This window comes from Bubalus kerabau, chromosome 3 (genome assembly GCF_029407905.1).
Source record: "Bubalus kerabau isolate K-KA32 ecotype Philippines breed swamp buffalo chromosome 3, PCC_UOA_SB_1v2, whole genome shotgun sequence".
Lineage (NCBI taxonomy): Eukaryota > Metazoa > Chordata > Mammalia > Artiodactyla > Bovidae > Bubalus > Bubalus kerabau.
Genome location: NC_073626.1, coordinates 76,889,914 through 76,909,599, shown reverse-complemented (window position 1 = coordinate 76,909,599; position 19,686 = coordinate 76,889,914). Strand labels below are relative to the sequence as shown.

The 19,686-nt window shown below is 43.2% G+C and overlaps 1 protein-coding gene across 10 annotated transcripts in view; it reads left to right on the top strand.

Annotated features, from left to right (window-relative positions):
- Positions 1 to 19,686, top strand: part of CDCA7 (cell division cycle associated 7) — a 39,567-nt gene that overhangs the window by 17,025 nt on the left and 2,856 nt on the right. For 5 of the 10 annotated variants that reach the window (XM_055572201.1, XM_055572204.1, XM_055572200.1 and 2 more), the window contains exons 2-8: positions 12,648 to 12,773; positions 13,194 to 13,430; positions 16,085 to 16,321; positions 16,616 to 16,693; positions 17,557 to 17,760; positions 18,317 to 18,454; positions 19,427 to 19,576. In XM_055572201.1, the coding sequence (XP_055428176.1) occupies positions 12,648 to 12,773; positions 13,194 to 13,430; positions 16,085 to 16,321; positions 16,616 to 16,693; positions 17,557 to 17,760; positions 18,317 to 18,454; positions 19,427 to 19,576 (1,170 nt within the window). Of the gene's footprint in view, positions 1 to 4,427; positions 4,702 to 9,398; positions 9,447 to 10,134; positions 10,231 to 12,647; positions 12,774 to 13,193; positions 13,431 to 16,084; positions 16,322 to 16,615; positions 16,694 to 17,556; positions 17,761 to 18,316; positions 18,455 to 19,426; positions 19,577 to 19,686 lie in introns of those variants that run through there. The other 5 variants (XM_055572199.1, XM_055572205.1, XM_055572202.1 and 2 more) reach the window with 5 other exon arrangements.

Sequence of the window (19,686 nt, the reverse complement as noted above, 5' to 3'; positions counted from 1 at the left end):
TTGTTCCATGTCCATTTCTAACTGTTGCTTCTTGACCTGCATACAGATTTCTCAGGAGGTAGGTAAGGTGGTCTGGTAGTCCCATCTCTTTAAGAATTTTCCAGTTTGTTGTGATCCACACAGTCAAAGGCTTTAGTGTAGTCAAGGAAGCAGAAGTAGATGTTTTTCTGGAATTTTCTTGCTTTTTCTATGATCCAGTGGATGTTGGCAATCTGATCATACATATTAAAGTATATGAAAAGTATTAATGCAATTATATTAGGTATATACATATCTATTAATTAATGAAGAAATTAAAAAAAATAAGATTTCTAAGAAATAAAGTAGCTATAGAGACAAGCTCAGTTAACCATGACCCTTGCTCCAAGAAAACCAGATCCCCTGTTTCCTGCCTTAAAGTTAATACTGATGAGTACAGCGCTGGGTACATACTGGATACCTATGGACAGAGTGAGAATGCTAATGTGAGCTCTTATATTTTTTTATGAGCCTAGGAACCATATCATTCCAATAACCCTACCATTTCATGCTTCTCTCCCACTGGTTACATTCTTGTTCCCTCTGACTTTCTAAATATCTCTTACATTCTGTTTTATACTCATCCCTCCCTCTGTCTTTCCAGAACAAAATTAATTTAGACCTCATTCTGTGTCCTGGATAGCTGGAACAGTTTCCTGTTTCCCCAGCATCCAGCTTCCTTGCCCCCTTCCTGTGCATTATTTTTTAATATATATATTTTAATTTTTTTATTTGACTGTGCTGAGTCTTAATTGTGGCATGTGGGATACAGTTCCCTAACCAGGGATCAAACCAGGGTCCCCTGCATTGGGAGTGTGGAGTCTTAGCCACTGGACCACCACGAAGTCCTTCTTGTGCATTCTTTATCCTGGAACCAGAGTGATTTTTCTATAGTGCAAATTTTACTGTATTGTTTGTTCTTTTGCTCAAAACTCTATTGCTTTCAGGATACATAAACTCCTTGCTGCTGATGCTGCTGCTAAGTCGCTTCAGTCATGTCCAACTCTGTGCAACCCCATAGACGGCAGCCCACCAGGCTACCCCCTCCCTGGGATTCTCCAGGCAAGAACACTGGAGTGGGTTGCCATTTCCTTCGCCAGTGCATGAAAGTGAAAAGTGAAAGTGAAGTCGCCCAGTCGTGTCTGACTCTTAGCGATCCCATGGACTGCAGCCTACCAGGCTCCTCTGTCCATGGGATTTTCCAGGCAAGAGTACTGGTTTGGGGTGCCATCACCTTCTCCGCCTAAACTCCTTAGGCCTTTCCAAATTCTAGCCCAGTGGGTTCCTGTGGTTGCTGTTAAATCATCTATATTGCACCTGTTGGTACCTGCTTTCTGCTGCATTGCCTGGTAGTCCTATGTAGCAAAGCTCCTTCCTAGTTCTCCTAACACCACCTCATCATCCCCTTAGTCATTAATGTTTGACGGCACTTGTAGTTGCAGATGCTGGTCTTGCTGAAACAGGAAAACATACCCCTTCCTCCCTTTAGAAAATTCTTTCATTAAACGTTAAAGGGAGCAGTCCATTCTGAGTTACACCCTCAGGAGGCACAAGTTTCATCAGCCTGTTTAAAGACCATTAAGTGGAATTACTGTGTCCCACTCCCAAACGTCTCTTTGAACCAAAAATCTAAGTGGTCCAGGAGATTCCCAGCCTGGCTTGAGTATCTATCAGTCATTTCCTTTCGCATTAAGTGACGCCCATCAAGGTCATGCTGGTTCTCCCAAGGCTGGATCTCTGTACACCTGAGCCAGACAGACAATGCTGACTGTTTTTTCCTTGTTTCTTCCTGGTGGCCCATGGAGGGAGGCCATGTCTATGAGTTATGGATGAGTCATGTTCATGAAAATTATTTTTATTTTAAAAAATGGCAACTCTTTTTTCCTGTCACACACCCTGTAGGATCTTAATTCCCCAACCAAGAATGGAACCTGTGCCCCGTACAGTGTTAGCTGAGTCCTAACAACTGAACCACCTGGGAATTTCCCCCAAACGAATCTATTAATATTAGAGCAAAAAAGAACTGTGAACTACAATGGCTTTTTGGACTATTAATAGTTCCCTCACATTTCCCACAGTAATTTCTTCTCTAGAAATCTGGGAGAGGATGGGGTGGGAATGTGGTTTTCCTCCTCACTTCCAACACCTTTAACCTGACCCCATGAGTCCTTATGGAATCCAGATTTTTGGTGAGCTGTCTGTTGTCATTGTTTTTTTTAAATGTGGTCATATGTACATGAAATTTATCACTTTAATCATTTGAAAGTGTGCAATTCAGTGGCATTGAGATAAGTCACTCGCTCAGTCGTGTCCGACTCTCTGTGACCCCGTGGACTGTAGCCCACCAGGCTCCTCCGTCCATGGGATTCTCCAGGCAAGAATATTGGAGTGGGTTGCCGTTTCCTTCTCCAGGGGATCTTCCCGACCCAGGGATCGAACCCGGGTCTCCTGCGTTGCGGGCAGATGCTTTAACCTCTGGGCCACCAGGTGCGCTGAAAACGTTGTGCAGCCATTAGCACTATCCATTTCCAGAACTTTCTCATTGTCCCAAACAGAAACTCTGTGTGGGTTAAGGAGTCATTTCCCTCCTTCCCTTCAGTCCCTGGTAACCTCTATTCTACTTGCTGAATTTTTCTATTCTATGTACTTTATATAATATTTGTCCTTTTGTGTGTCTGGCTGATTTCAATTAACACAGTGCTTTTTAGGTTCATCTATGTAACAGAATTTCATTCATTTTAAGGCTAATTAACATTCCATTGTATGTAAATACCACATTTTTTTCCTATCCATTCATCTGTTGATGGACATTTGTGTGCTTAACACCTTCTGGCTATTGTTAATAACACTGCTGCAAGCATGGGAGTACAAGTTAATCTTTGAGTTCCTGCTTCAACTGTTTGGGTATATACCTAGGAATGGAATCGATGGATCATGTGGTAATTCTATGTTTAACTTTTTGAGGTCTGCTGGAGGACTGGTTTTGAGTTGTATAGATTAATGTGCAGATTAGGCTCTTCCCTAGGGTCCTGACCAGTATCTTGAGCTTTTAACCAATCTATAGTCAATCCTCAAGTCTCCTTTTAGCTAATAGTCAAACTTCCTCTCTCTACAATTCTCTTTGCACAGAGTTGTTTAAGAGGAACCAATCTGAAGAAGAAATCAATGCCCTGGAAAATTCACAAGTAGGACAGTTTACAATAAGCTGTCTATGCAGCGAACAGAGAAAAGAAACTTTTCATGCCTTTTTTTTGGGTACTCCCTAAGTTGTTTCTGGTGGTGAGAAAGTGCTAAAGTGTTAGTCGCTCAGTTGTGTCTGACTCTTTGCAACCCAATGGACTGTAGCCCACGAGGCTCCTTTGTCCATTGAATTCTCCAGGCAAGAACACTGGAGTAGGTAGCCACTCCTTTCTCCAGGGGATCTTCCCAACCCAGGAATCCAACCCTGGTATCACACTGCATGCATGTTCCTTACCATCTGAGCAACATGGAAGCCCCCCAGTGGTGGTGGTGGGATGATCAAATTAAAAACAAACCAAAAACTCTTGAGTAAAAACAAAAAGAAACCTTGCTAAGTACAAAATTTTTAAAAAGTTCTGGAAGGAGAACAAGTTAGAATCGAGTATGGATCATAAAACTGTAGGCAGAGTTATAATTCAGCTTCTGTAATGTTGAAACTGATTCAGTAATTAAAACTTGACTTTATCTCATTCAGTGTTTAATGGTGCCTTAACTTTAGCAATCAAGTATTTCACAATAGATAATGCTTATCCATTAAAAACCAAATATTTCCTCTTGTGAAAAATGGCAAGATTTGCTTTCACGTTTCCATCTTCCATTCTCGCACCAGGCATCAGAGGTCAGTAAACTGACCTACTTAAAATGGTGTTGACATATGATTAAAAACAAACATACCAATACGGTTTGGAGGCGTAGGATTTATGAATTTGACTGAGCCAGGGTGGTCATGGGCTGGGCCCTCATGCAGAGGGACTTCTGGCAACAGAAGGGTAACTTTAGAGCTTTTTGGTTTCTTGCCTTTGTGCATCCTGAAAGCAGGCACTGGGCAAGTAAATCAATAATTAGGGGGTTATTTAAAATAGAGATTTGTCACCTGACAGAGTGCAACCTGTCTGTATCCACAAACACAGTGACAACTCTCCCAGCCCTTTGTCCCCACGTGTGTGGTGGCTATTGAGGGTTTCTCATTTACAGAGCAGCTTGGGTTCAAGTTACCTTGCTCGAAAGAAGGAAAGGTGGGTGGGACTAGAGCAGCACACCACCTGGGACATTAGCTTTGTTTTGAAATCCATCTAAAAGGGATACCTCTTATTAAGTTTTGCACTCTTTGTCCTAAAACCAAGCATCTCAAGGTTGAGATTGACTTAATTCACCTTGTTATTCTACAGGTGCTGAGTGCTCAGATCCTCAGGGTCAAGTACCAAACTTCATAGGAAATGAAATTCTTTGTGCAAAGTGAATAAAAGCGATGAGACAGCATACAACCATCCTGAAAGTTCATAATAGCCTGAGGAGTTCAAAGCTCTGTTACAGGAGATTGGTATTTTAGAATGTTTCACAGATTTAAAATTCCTCCCACCATCATTCTAGTTGGTAATAAGTAGTTACTGAGGACCTGCTGTATTTACAGCCCTTGCATCAGATACTGTCTGTATATGTCAGGTATGTGCTTATGCAACGTCAGGTATGTGCCTACTACCTGTTGCTCTGGCCAGTGGCCTCGTCATCTCCGCTCATTGAATTTCCATTCTTACTCATTTGTGTCTTTCAAAATGAACATTTTACCAGTATATGATTAACATAGTGACTTAAAACCTTTATGAAATAGCTAAAATTACAAGACTAACTGGCATTCCCTTTTATAGGACCCTGTATGGAACTGCATGTGTGTGTATATATATATATTTTTTTTTTGGGGGGGTGCTGTGTTGGGTCTTTATAGGACCCTGTATGGAACTGCATGTGTGTGTGTGTGTGTGTGTGTGTATATATATATATATATATATATTTTGGGGGGGGTGCTGTGTTGAGTCTTTATAGGACCCTGTATGGAACTGCATGTGTGTGTATATATATATTTTGGGGGGGGGGCTGTGTTGGGTCTTTGCTGTGGGCAGGCTTCTCTAGTTGTGGTGCATGGGCTTAGTTGCCCTGTGGCATGTAGGATCTTTGTTCCCCCTACCCCACAAGGGGTCAAAACCACCCCTCCCGCAGGTCCCCTGCCTTGGAAGGTGGATTCTTAACCGCTGGACCATTCAAGGAAATCCCAGGACTGCATATTTAACACTACAATATATGTCTTGATTGACAGGACAACTGTTTCAAAATTTAAAAAAAATATTTTTATCATAAAATGTTTCAGACACAAAAAAGCCCACAAAAAGTGAAATTATAATACACTCACGTATCTACTACTCACATTGAACACTTTGCCATTTTTTCTTTGTACCCTTTATTATTATTTTTTTAAATATTTATTTATTTATTTGGCTTTACCAGGTCTTAGTTGTGGCACATAGGACCTTTACTTGTGGCACGTGGAATAGCTTCCTGACCAGGGATCGAACCCCTGACCTCCTACACTGAGCACACAGAGTCTTAGCCACTGGATCACCTGGAAAGTCCCCATACTGTTTATTTTTAAAGAAAGCATTAGTGATAGAATGGAAAACCTCATCCTCCCCTGTGTCCTCCATCTTTCCCTCCTTAGAGTTAGCCTCTATCCTATTCTAATTGCTCATGTCTTTATATACTTTCACAGTTTATGTATGTTTTGTGTTTTTTTTAATTTGCATAAGGGGTATGCTTTACCAAAATGTTTGCAATTTGCTTTTCCGTTCAACATTAAGATTTACCTACACTGATGCACGTAAGCTATGCCATTCCTTTGAACACTGTTCAAATTCTGTTGTATGACTATACCACTGTTCCTGTCTCCATTTCCTTTCTGAGGGCCATTTAGATTGTTTGCAATATCTTACTATGATACACAACACTACTATGAATGAACAATCCATTCCTCTGGTCCAGTTAGCTCTGCCTTCAAAATGATGTATCTTAAAATCTGACCACTTCTCCCTCATCCCACAATCACCCTAGTCCAAAACATCATTTTCTCCTTTAGGGGCTCCTAAGTGTCTTACTCTTGCTCCCCCATCCCCGTTTAATAGTTCATGCAGCTCATGGAGTCTGATTGGGTCTTTTCTTCATCAGAATCCTTCCTCTCATACCTGATATAAAGTCCAAGCTTCTTCCGTGGCCAGGGAGCCCCCCTGTGATCTCTCCCATGCTCTTTCTTTCTCTAGCTTTCTGTAGTCCAGTATGGTCTGCTGCTGCTGCTGCTGCTGCTGCTGCTAAGTCGCTTCAGTCGTGTCCGAATCTGTGCGACCCCATAGACAGTAGCCCATCAGGCTCCTCCGTCCCTGGGATTCTCCAGACAAGAACACTGGAGCGGGTTGCCATTTTCTTCTCCAATGCATGAAAGTGAAAAGTGAAAGTGAAGTCGCTCAGTTGTGCCCTACTCTTAGCGACCCCATGGACTGCAGCCCACCAGGCTCCTCCGTCCATGGGATTTTCCAGGCAAGAGTACTGGAGTGGGGTGTCATTGCCTTCTCCATATGGTCTGCAACTAAGCTTCTATTCACTGCCTTAGAGCCTTTGAACTAGCTGTTCACTCTGTCTTATGCCAGCACTTCCTTTATCTTCCTATGGATTCCTCCCTATTTTTTTTTTTTTAATGTATTTATTTATTTGGCTGCACCAAGTCTAAGTTGTGGCATATGGGATCTTTAGTTGTGGTATGTGTGATCTAGTTCCCTGACCAGGGATCGGATCCGCGTCCTCTGCTTTGCAAGCGTGGAGTCTCAGCCACTGAAGTTCCCCTCCCTTGTTTTTATTTGGGTTTTTGATCAGATAACACCTCCTTTCCTGTTTCTATTATCTGAATTGGTACCTCTTTTATTTCCTATCCCTTTATTCTGCTTTTTGCTTCCCTGATGGCTCAGAAGGTAATGAATCTGCCAGCAATGCAGAAGACTTGGGTTCGATCCCTGGGTTGGGAAGATTCCCCTGGAGGAGGAAATGGCAATCCACTCCAGTATGTTTGCCTGGAGAATTCCATGGACAGAGGCACCTGGTGGGCTATAGTCCATGAGGTCACAAAGAGTCGGGCACCACTAAGCAACTACCAGCTTCTTCTCAGAAGTGATCACATCTGGAATTATCTTGCTGTTTACTTCTGCTCCTCCACTAGAATGTAAACTCCCTGGGCTTTACGTCCTAGTTCTCAGAATAGTGCCCAGTGTTACAGATGTTGGCAAGCCTCCCCTGAACAAACAAGAGAGCACAGTACAAGCCTCAGTGCACCTTCTCCTGGACAGTGTCTTGGAAACTTGTTGATGGTGAAGCACAGTAAGAAGTACACATTTTATACAACACACACACAGACAGGCGCAGGAGTTTCAGGAAACAACACACTACTCTTATTTTTAAAATTCTATTTCAAAAAGAAAGAAAATATGCTAGTTGCAACCCACTAAATTGATTTCAAAATTTGCCAATGGGTTCTAACTCACAGTGTGAAAAACTTTGTTTTAGAGTATATACCTGTAAGTGGTTTTGCTGAACATTCCTGAATTGCTCTCCAAAGTGAAACATTTACTCTAATAACATCCTTGCAGGGATTTCCTCATATCCTTACCAACACATGGTCTTAACAGGCTTTATATTTTTTTGCCAGTCTGAGTGAAACTATCTGTTTTAATTTGCATTTTCCTATTACTAAAAAGGATAGCCCAGTGATCTTAACCTAAAAAAATAATGTAAACTATATTATAGTGCCCCCGGAGGACTAAGCGGATTCTTTACCAAATAAGCCACAAGGAAAGCCCTCCTTATCAGAACCAGTAGGCAAAGTGACTTAATCTTTCCCTTCCTTAGTTTAGCAATTCCAAATTCTCATATGTTTGATTTTAGTGGCACAGATTGCATTTCCAAAGACACAGCACTAAGAACAGTTTTAGTTCATTCACCATTCATGCAGTCATTTATTTACTCAACAAATATTTATTGAGGGCCCACTACTGCCAAGGAATTTCGAGGGACAGACCAACAACGTCTCTTGGCGCCTACCTTCCAGACCGGGAGTTCTTTGTCCCTGGCACTGTGGCAGAATGACCATGGAGCCGGCGGGTATTAGAAAGGCTGGAAGACTCCGACCAAGTCCCCTCCAATTTTTCCAATCCACATTCTTTTGCGTCGCTTGTTCACAAATTTTTGTCTTCAGTACACCCAGAGAGGAAGCAGTATGTTCAGGCATTCTCTTCCTGCAAAGAAGTATTCCCCAGAGAAGCTGGGAAGGAGAAAACTGATGTTTCATTTCAAGCATTTGTTTTAAAATGTAAGATTATAATTAGCGTCTTTTAAAGCAATCCAATTTATTTAACTTTTTCTTCTAAAAGCAACTTTTTTTCCTACTCTCTACAAACATTTGTTTTAAAGCTTCACACTTGATCTCGTCGTAATGTCAGTTTCGATTCAAGGGGCAATGAAAAATCTCACCTTCTTTCTGACTTAAGTGATTACAAATTTTGACAGAAGAAAGGAGCCCCAGATCACATTATTACAGTCTTTAGCTTCTATTCTTCTATAATCTCTAGACTTTATTATCCCATAGTTAAGTCTTAACTAACATCAGACCTTTCTTATTTAAAAATCACAAGTCTTATGTAAAAGAACTTCCCGAGCTTTCTGGAAAGAAAGATAAGGGATTTAGGTCATTTTATTACATTAGATAATGTTGTGGTTACCAGATAAGGGGTGCTAGCTATATCGCGGGACAGTGCCTGGGCTGTTGGGAGTTCATGCTCCAGTCTTTGATTTTTATTTTAAATACCTAAACCGCACGCCTCAGGTAAAGTGCTAAGTGCGGAGGCTGGCACCGCTCTCCATTACCCACTGTCTCCCGCTTTCCCCTCCCAGCCCCAGAATTCATGCAAATTAGGCTGCTATCCCGGGGGCAATACGACCCATTTTCGCGCCATTCTCTAGGGACCCTGCAGCTATGTAAAGAGAGAGGTCCCGTAGCTTCCAAGGCAGTACTTTTCCAAGGCGGATCTTAGGGGACTGCAAGACTATTACTGGACTTTAGCGTATCTGGAAGGGCTGCTTTTTTCTCGGGGCCGAGTGGGTCTTGCGCGGGTGGGCCGTTACCAAAGCTGGCAGGACCTGCGCCGCAACGCGGGAAAGTCGGCCGCGCCCCGCCCCTCCGGCCCCGGCTCTGCACACCCCGCCCGCCGGCCCGCGCGGCTAGGGCTCAGGCTCCTGCGCTGTGGGACGGCGGCGTGCGCGGCTGCTCAGCTCTCCCCGCTCCAGCGCCGGCCGCCAGCATGGACGCTCGCCGCGCGCGGGTGAGGCTGGACGGGCTAAGGCGAGGGATGGGCGCGGTGGGTGCTGGGGGCGGGCTGACCCCCTCCAACTTGGCCGGCGGAGTGCCCTTATCAACGGGGGGCAGTCCTGGGCGGCACCCGTTTAGGCAAGCCCCAGATTTTGTGCACTTGGGGGTATTTTAGAGACTAGGGACAGTGTCCAGCGGGCGTGACACCCGGCGCACGGGCGGTCAGAGTTGTGAGGTTTGAGGTTTGCAGGATGCTTGGCAGCCTGGAGGAGCTCAAGGCACACGTGTGCTGCGGGCAGCAGGGGCGGGCCGGTCCCCCATTGTGTCTGCTGGTCCGAACTCTGCCCGCGGGGCGCGGAGGGGAGCGGGACGTGGAGTAGGGTGCTGCCCTGCAGCCTCCCGGACCTTTCCCATGCGCAGCCCGGGGAGGATGAATGTCTAGCAACGCAATCTCCTGGGCGCACTTGGGACCCTTGCGCTAGCTTCCTGCTTATTTTCCCCTTGGCCGTGCTGGCAGGCGCATCTAACTGCTGAGAGTTGATGGGTTGGGAGTTTAAAGGTCTTGAAAACCGCTCTCTTTAGAACTTGGGTTGCGCACACTTGAGGGGGCACTTACGGTCACAGGAGGTGATTAGTGCAATGGTGGTCTGATCGGTTTGCCGACCATTTGCTCGTTTCCCATTCCCTTCCCCACCCCCCAGCCTTTCTTGCAGCAACAGGACGGAGCCCTGAATGGAACATGGAACGTTACTGTTTACTCTAACGGAAACCGGAACGGAGGGTCTGCCCCAGGAGAGGTTAGAGGGTGGGGGGTTGGGTGAAGAGGAAGAAAATGACAAGCTTAAAATAAATAGCAGGGGTAAGGGGCCCACGTGAGGGGGCTGGGGTACTCCGGGAGTGGGTTGGAGAGGGCGTGTTGGGGGCGTAGTTTCAGAGATACCTCTTCCCGAATGGACCTTGGCATTGGCTTTTAGGATGAAGAAAACCACATGTAGCAGGACCTGGAATATGACATCCCTGGGTTCAAATTTGAGCCATCATGGGACTTGAATAATCTGTTTCACCACTCTACGCCTCAGTTTCCACCTTTGTTGCAAGGAATTGCTTAGTGCCTGGCACCAAAAAAAAAAACAAAAAAAAACAAAAAACAAAACTGTTGAATGGTATTTGTTATTACCTACCTGCCAGGAAAATCCATGACCATTTGTGTTGCTTCTTTCTGTCTTATTCTCCAAGCATACATTTGCCTGTTAACCAACTTCGCATGCGCTGACTTGTTAACGCCCAGCAAGTATTTGCCTGAGAGCTTCCAATAGAATACCTCCCTTGAGGCAGTCTTGTGCCTCTGACTGCAGGCAGGTAGATTGATGATTGCGGGTGGGCGTGCCTGCTAAAACGCTTCAGTCCTGTCCGACTCTTTGCGACCTTATGGACTGTAGCCCACCAGGCTCCTCTGTCCATGGATTTTCCAGGCAAGAATACTGGAGTGGGTTGCCATGCCCTCCTCTAGGGGATCTTTCTGCCCCAGGGATTGAACCCCCACCCGGCTCCACCGGAAATGGTGATAATTCCTGCAGCAGTGTGAGGAGCACAGCTGTTTTAGGAGACTGCGGATTCCTTCCAGCCCTGTGATCTTGGGCAATCTTATTTCACATACTTGGTACCTTTAATTTGTTCATCTGGAAAATAGGGAGTTTCTGAGACCTCCGTTAATAGGTAGTACCTCTACCTATTATCACATTTTCATGATTTTTAAAAGGACAAGACTAAAACTTCCTAAGATGATTGAATGGAGTCTGTTGAGAAGCACTTACTGGGTGGTTGGGTTCCATCATCATGAAAATGATTTTATTTTCAAGAGAAATGTGTAACGTTAGGTGTAGAAAGATCAGAAGGATATTCCCCCTACACCTCACGTCTTGGTATTATTTTGTGGGACCCGTAGCAGAACTTGCCTTCTTAAACTTTTCAGTATATGGAGTCACTTCTGTTATTCCATGGCCATATTTCAGATATTAAAAATATAGGAAGTAATACAATAGTAATGAATATTCATTGGAAAGACTGATATTGAAGCTCCAGTACTTTGGCCACCTGGTGCAAAGAGTCAACTCACTGGAAAAGACTGTGGGAAAGATTCCGGGCTAGAGGAGGAGAAGGGTGCGATAGAGGATGAGACAGATAACATCACTGACTCAATGGACATGAGTTTGAGCAAACTCTGGGAGGTAGAGAAGGACAGGGAAGCCTGGAGTGCTGCATTTGATGGGGTTGCAAAGAGTTGGACACGACTTAGCGACTGCACAACATTTAGGAAATCTCTTCTTATGAAATATGAAGAAATGGTAGAAACTACTATCTTTTTTACATGAAGTAGATGTCAGTTGCATATTCTGATGATTGGTGCCAGGCAATTCATTGTTTATGAAGGAAAGAAGCATTTTCATATCCATAGGTCATATGTGTCTAATAAAAGGGCTTATAAAAACTCAAGACTTGTGTAGCAATGGAACTACAGAAAGAGCTGAGTGGCCAGCCTACTAGAGCCCTGAAGTGGAATTGGGCATTCTACCTGGGTTTGGAGGACTGTTTGACCTTTAACTTGGTTCTTGTACATTTGTTCACTGGGTTGATATATTTGATTTGTAAAGACTTGTGCAGAAATCACTGTTCCCCTCCTGATTGGCACAAGGCTTGTTTGAAAGCCTGCCCTCTTGAAGTAGAGGTGCTGCCCAGTGTTCGAGGTTTGAGAAATTAGCATCACAGTACAGAGCCCAAAGCTTACTTAGAAAGACCTCATTAGCTTGATTTTGGCTGAGGGAAAGAAATCACTCTACCGTTTTGTACTTTTGAAGTACAGTCTAATTTCTTTTTTTTTTTTTTAAGGGCAGATTTTTAGCAGTGTAGCATTTAATGCCTTGGGAGCTCAGTATCATGTTAAGAGTTTGGGAGTTTTTAAGGTGGGTTAAAGGGTAATTCCACAGGTATTTGAATACATTGATACCAATGGTCCCTCAAAGGGATCTCTTTTTAGGATTTTACCTGATTTTGGAACATTTTGTAGCAATTGCAAAGCCTCCTTTTTCTTTATAGGGTATAAGAAATGGACATACCTCCTCTGCGCTGTTTGAACCTACTCAACTCAAAAATGATACCTTTCTTTAGATTCTGCAGCAAGCGTCCCATTTAATAGTATGGCCATTTCCGTTTGCAGCAAAAGGATTGCAGCGCAAAGAAGAACTTCAAGAAATTCAGATATGTGAAGTTGATCTCCATGGAAACCCCGTCATCCTCTGATGACAGTTGTGACAGCTTTGCTTCTGATAATTTTGCAAACACAGTAAGTGCTGCCTGAGAATAAACACAATGGAGTCTGCACTGCTCAAAATGCCCCAGATGCTTTGTGCATGATTAAAACTGCTTGCTTTTTGCCTACATTTCTATACAGCTGTTACGAAAATACAGTATGCACTGTAATTTCATTTCACTTTTTGCTGTGGTTCTAGGTAGTAATTGTTGGAGGTAGATTAGCTACTTATTCTATCCTTTTGAAATGTCGCCTAACCTAACATGCCTGATGATTTGCCATAACAACTCAGAAATCATTTGTAAACCTTTGAACCATTTTTCTTTGTAACAAAAGCTATTCTCTTGTAGTGCACTTGTAAATGTGATTTGCTCTCTGCACGGTTTACGGAAAATTGGTTCTTCAAAAAGGAAAAAAAAAATGCACAACCACATTTATTTATTTATTTTACAGAAACCTAAATTCAGGTCAGATATCAGTGAAGAACTGGCAAATGTTTTTTATGAGGACTCTGATAATGAATCTTTCTGCGGCTTTTCAGAAAGTGAGGTGCAAGATGTGTTAGACCATTGTGGATTTTTACAGAAACCAAGGCCAGATGTCACTAACGAACTGGCCAGTATTTTTCATGCCGACTCTGATGATGAATCGTTTTGCGGTTTCTCAGAGAGTGAGATACAGGATGGAATGGTGAGTTTGAGAATTTCACCAATATCAAGCAATAAGATACATTTAGAGGCATGACATACTTGCTTAAAAATCTTTTTTCCGTATGATTTTCATTTTAGTCATGCCAGAAGGTTTTGTTGATCTTTTCTTCATGTCTTAAAGCAGTTTTTTGCTAATGTAGTTCTAATAGTAAGGCTTAAGGATTTTTGTAGTCTCTGAAAATCTTAGAAACTTGTAAGAAACAATTGGCTAGCATGCAGATTTCTGTGGCCACAGAAATCAACCCCAATCAGAGGAAGCAGATATGTCCTCAAGATGAGCTCCAGTCACATTTAAGTGCCCAGCCCAGGGCCTGACATAGAGAAGGCCTTCAGTAAATGTTGATTCCCATAGTGGATCTATACCTGCATCTGGGAAGCCTGTGATAACTCACATGCAGGAGCTTGAGTGCAGGTAATGACAATTAGGGCCCTGCTTGCTTCTGCTGTTGCTCCTTCGTTGGCTTTTCTTATGCCTGCTGTCTTACCTTTAACCTCTATTGTCCTGCTCAGGACGCTGCTGCCAGGGATGCGCCTCAGTCCCACTCTGAGCATGCTGTTTACTTCTGCACGTTTTCCTCTTAGCAACACTTTCTCAACAAAGGAAATGTGTTTTGGGTGCATGCTCTTCAGCTCATTGTGGTCTGACACGGGTCCACTGCCTGGGACCACAGTTGCACGGCGCTGACATAAGTGAGAACATTTGGCCAGGGAGTGTTTTATCATGACCTAACTTCATGATAGTGTAATATTTTCTCTTAAGAGGTGATGTTGATCTGAATCAGTGCGTATTGGAGTTATTGGCAGCACTGCTCTGTGAATCTAGGTATGACTCAAACATTGTCTGCAGCCTGAATCATTTCTGGGCAGTGTTTCAGTTCTTTGTAGATGCTGTTTGTTGCGACTGAGAAAATGCCAATCGATTAAAAGGCTTAAGGATTTGTAAAAGTTTTTTTGTCATTTTATGTTCTCTCAGTCTGCACACTAAAAATAACATAAAGGTTATAAAAAGCAATGAGGTTGTTGAAATGTTAAAAAATGGGTCTTCCATTTTGGGACTTTATGGGTAGTATTTTTTACTTCTCTCTTTTTTGTTAGTTTTCAACCATCACCACAGTCAATTTCAGAAAGTTTTCATCACCGCCAAAAGAAACCCTGTTCCCATCAGCAGTCACTTTGCATCCTTTCCCAGCACCCTCAGTTCCTGGCAACCACCAATCTATTTTCTCTCCTAGGTTTGCCTGTTCTAGGCATTTCATATAAATGGAACCAAACAATACGTGGTCTTTTGTGACTGGCTTCTTTCTCTTGGCATGATGTTCTTGAGGTTCTTTCATGTGCCATTACTTTGTATCTTTTTATTGCTGAATAATACTCAGCTGTAAATATTCAGACTATATCACCTTTTATGTATCCATTCATCAGTTGATGGATGTTTGAGTTATTGGCACCTTTTGGCTATTATGAATGATGCTGCTGTGAACATTCATGTGCAAGTATTCGTGTGGATATACACCCCTGAGTATATACCTAAGAGTAGAATTGTGGAGTCATGCAGTCTCTATGTTTAACCTTTTGAGGAACTGCCAGACTGTTCCAAAGTGGCTGCTCCATTTTACACTTCTCCCAGTGTTTGCAGATTCTGTTTTTTCCACATCCTTGCCATACTTGTTTATTTGGCTCTGCTAGTAGGTGGGAAGTGATATCTCGTGATTCTGATTTTTCCCCGGTGGCCAACTTTAATACATTTTAAATGATGGAAACATTACTTTTGGAATCTGAAATTTAAAAAATTTTATGCTTACACAAAATGGATTAGAGAGTTGTTGTTAATGTTTAGTTGCTAAGTTATGTCTGACTCTTGGGACCCCATGATCTGTAGCCTGCCAGGCTCTTCTGTCCTTGAGATTTCAAGAGAGGTAGTCAGATTCATAAAGACAGAAAGTAGAATGATGCTTGCCAGGAGTTCTGGGGGAGGTGAATGGGGAGTAATTGTTTAATGAATATAGAGTTTTAAAAAATTTCTGGAAATGGATGGTGGTGATAGTTGCAAAAACGGAGTGTATTTAATGTCACTCAACTGTACACTTAAGAATGGTTGAAGAGGAACAACATTGTAAATTAACTATACTCCAATAAAAATGAAAACAAATGGTTAAAGGGGTAAATTTTATGTTATGTATATTTTGCTACAGTTTTTAAAAAAGTAGAGCATTGAGACATCTTTAATATAGTTTAATACTACCATAAGTATGGAAATCATGAGAGAACATATATTTGTCTCTAGGGAAATTCTTTTAAAATACATGGAGATTCTGTTTTTTAAAGAAGTGGAAAAAGAAGCTGGGATTTTTCACAGTTTAAAAAATGACTCAGAACCACTGTCCTAGAGGCTGTGACTGGCGTAGTACAGCGTGTCCCAGGAAAGCTCCTAGTTAATCGGCCCTCAGGTGGTTGCATTTATTAGTAATTCCGGATTTTGTTACTCAGAGCCGTCAGTTCAACTTGACAATTAAAGTGTTCAATGCAAATGTATTTGCAAGTGTCTTTTGTTCCAGAGGCATTGTGTAGTCACACTCTTGCAGACTTTGTGACAGTCAGCAAGTCATTAACGCCTCACCCGTTCTCATTGACCAGAGGCTGCAGGCCAACCGGGAGGGCTGTCGGACCCGCAGTCAATGCACGCGGTCTGGACCTCTCCGCGTGGCCATGAAGTTTCCCACTCGAAGCACCAGGGGGGCAGCCAGCAAAAGGACAGTGCCTCCTGAACCCCCAGAGAATTCTGTGACCGATTCCAATTCTGACTCGGAAGATGAAAGTGGCATGAATTTCTTGGAGAAAAGGGCTTTAAATATAAAGCAAAACAAAGCAATGGTAGGTATCTGACTTTGAAGGTGTCAGAACTGATGACCCTTCCCAGCATTTCTCTAAGCCACTTGTTGCTTATGTGTCCTAAGAACTATTTTCCACATAGCTCTGAAAACATCATCACATGCGATTTAACATGTATTTCTTTCCCTTTTCTAAGGTTTCTTTCAATCTGTGAAAGTTTTGGGAAATGTACAGGGGAAACAAACTCTGAGTCACGCTGTTGTGATTTCTAGAATTTTCTTGTTTACAGCAGTTACTGTAAACCAATAATTTCTGTTTAATTTCCTCCTTTTCTAGCTTGCAAAACTCATGTCAGAATTAGAAAGCTTCCCTGGCTCCTTCCCTGGAAGGCGTTCCCTGCCGGGCCCCAGTTCAGTAAGTACAAATATTTGTTTGTGGAATGGTGTTTGGGGTAGTCTGAGGTGTTGTGATAGTTTAGGGCCGATTTTGTTATTTTGTGTGATCTTGTAGACAGAGGTGATAGAGGAAGTCTTCTAAAAGATCTCTGGGACCTCTTCCTTGCACCCCAGGCCAGGTGTGGGCCCTCTACCCCATGCCAAGCTCCTACAGGGCTCAAATCACCCCCTTTTTTTTTTGGCCGCACTGCGTATCATGTGAGATCCTAGTTCTCCCACGAGGGATTGAACCCACACTTCCTGCAGTGGAAACATGGAGTCTTAAGCACTGAATTGTCAGAGTAGTTCCTCAAATGCCTTTTGATAGGTTATTTCTCTCCCTCCCACCCAAATAAGCTAAGCCCCTCAGAGATAGGGAAGAAAAATTGCAAGTTGTTTCTTCTGTAACTCCAGCCCTTGGAACATTTCTACCTGGCATGGTAATCTATCTTTTTAAAATCTGAGAATGAGAAAAAAAGAAAAAACAATTTCTTACCAAGTCATGGCCTAATATATGTGATTGTATTCTGAGGAGCTAAGCTTGTGCTACTTAAGAGATATTGTAGAAAAGATTTTTTTTTTAGAAAACAAGATTTTTTTTCTTACATCTTTATCAAGTCAAGAATAAATAGGTCATCCCTGAGTTTGAGAGAAACTGGGCTTGGTGTTACAGAAGCTGAATTTCAATGGCTGTATTATTTCTGGGCTCATTTCCCATGCATTACAGAAAGGACGAAGGAAAATGGCAAGTGGAGCATTCCTTTTACTTATGGGAAAACCTGCCTCAGGAGAAGCTGCCACTTGTCATTTTGGAGTAAGTGGGTCCATCCTCTGTGTTTTCAGCGTCCAAAGACCCCCAGGAGGCGCACATTTCCAGGTGTCGCCTGCAGGAGAAACCCTGAGCGGAGAGCTCGTCCGCTCACAAGGTCTAGGTCCCGGGTCCTTGGGTCACTCAGGGACCTGCCCACAGAGGAGGAGGAGGAGGAGGAAGAGGAAGACAAGTACATGTTGGTGAGGAAGAGGAAGTCCATGGTCGGCTACATGAATGTGAGTTCTCTGCTTCTGTGTCTGCTCCTCTGTTTGCCATCTTCTGTGGGTCCAGGGATCATGGACACAGGATGGGAGCACATACAATTTCAACACCAATGATCCATGTATATTTTTAACTTAAAAAATTAATTAATTTGGCTGTGGCAGGCAAACTCCGAGTTGCAGCATGTGGGATCTAGTTCCCTGACCAGGGACTGAACCTGGGCACCCTGCATTGGGAATGTGGAGTCTCAGCCACTGGACCACCAGAGAAGTCCCCAAGGATCTGTATTAAATGGCCTTCTCAAACCGTCCACAATGGTTAAGGTCACATCAGCTTGTCTTGATGGCTGTTGGTAGCAGGCAAGAGAATTAAAAAGTTTTCTTGGGCTTTTCTTAATTATTTTTCAGTGATGTTGTTCTGTGATCCTTAGTAAATCCCCTTTTTCCGTAAGTTCCAAGACCGATTTCCAGGTTGAGTTCTCTGTGAAGGAGTGACAAAGCGAGGATCTAAGAGGCAGAGCTGGGGAAAGCGAGCCAGGAAGGACGCTGTTCCTTGATTCTCGTTATGCAGGAAGATGACATGCCCCGAAGTCGTCGCCCCGGACCCATGACCCTTCCCCATGTTGTTCGCCCGGTGGACGAAATCACGGAGGAAGAGTTGGAGAACATCTGCAACAACTCCCGAGAGAAGATCTATAACCGTTCATTGGTCAGAGCCTCTAAATAATGTCTGTAGATGTCCCCGTCTGTGAAAGACATTTTGCTCATGTTCTAATGGTCTTAGCGCATGGGATGTGTGCCTGGGTATTTTTCTCATGTAAGAAAAGAGAATTTTGTAGCATCCTTGGGATTTAGCCTGGTTAGTAAGTTTGCAGTAGTAGTAGTTGCTTAGGTAAATCTTCAGTAGCATTAAGTCTTTTCTCAATTTAGAAATTCATTTCATTCAACATAAGTAGCTGTTAATGTGTGCCTACATAGATAGGTGCTGAGAATATGCTGCTGCTGCTAAGTCGCTTCAGTCGTGTCCGACCCTGTGCGACCCCCATAGACGGCAGCCCACCAGGCTCCTCCGTCCCTGGGATCCTCCAGGCAAGAATACTGGAGTGGGTTGTCATTTCCTTCTCCAGTGCATGATAGTGAAAAGTGAAAGTGAAGTTGTTCAGTCATGTCGGACTCCTAGCGACCCCATGGACTGCAGCCTACCAGGCTCCTCTGTCCATGGGATTCACCAGGCAAGAGTACTGGAGTGGGTTGCCATTGCCTTCTTTGCCGAGGATATGGTGGTGTGCTAAAGACAAACAAGATTTGGGCAAGCTTTCTTTTGCATAAGATCTTTTCTTGAGATAGTTTTGATAGCATTAACTGTTGCATCTGCCAGTTGAATGGAATCACCATGCTCAATACTTTTCATGGCCTGGTGTATACGTGTGTATATAGATGTGAGGTAGGATTCAAAGAGAAAAGATCAGACTATCCACAAAAAAGGACATTCTTTTTTTTTATTTTAATATTTTTTGTAGTCAAATTTATCTTTCTTTTTTTTCTTGGTTGTGTGACTTGTCCTCAGCAGTAAAAGCACAGAGTCCTAACCACCAGGCTGCCAGGGGATTCACAGAGAATGACATTCTTTTAAGATTTTCTCTACAAAGAGTAGTGTTTCTGTTTTTCTTCTTATTTGCAGGGGTCAACTTGTCATCAGTGCCGCCAGAAAACTATCGATACCAAGACAAACTGCAGAAACCCAGAGTGCTGGGGTGTTCGAGGCCAATTCTGTGGTCCCTGCCTTCGAAACCGTTATGGTGAAGAAGTCAGGGATGCTCTGCTTGACCCAGTAAGTGCCTTGAAGAGGTGGTCCTGTAGGCTCCAAGGTCAGCTGTGAGCTGATAGAGGCAGAAAGAGATTGAGTCTTGGTGTTGAAAGGCAGATGAATTCATAGTGTCG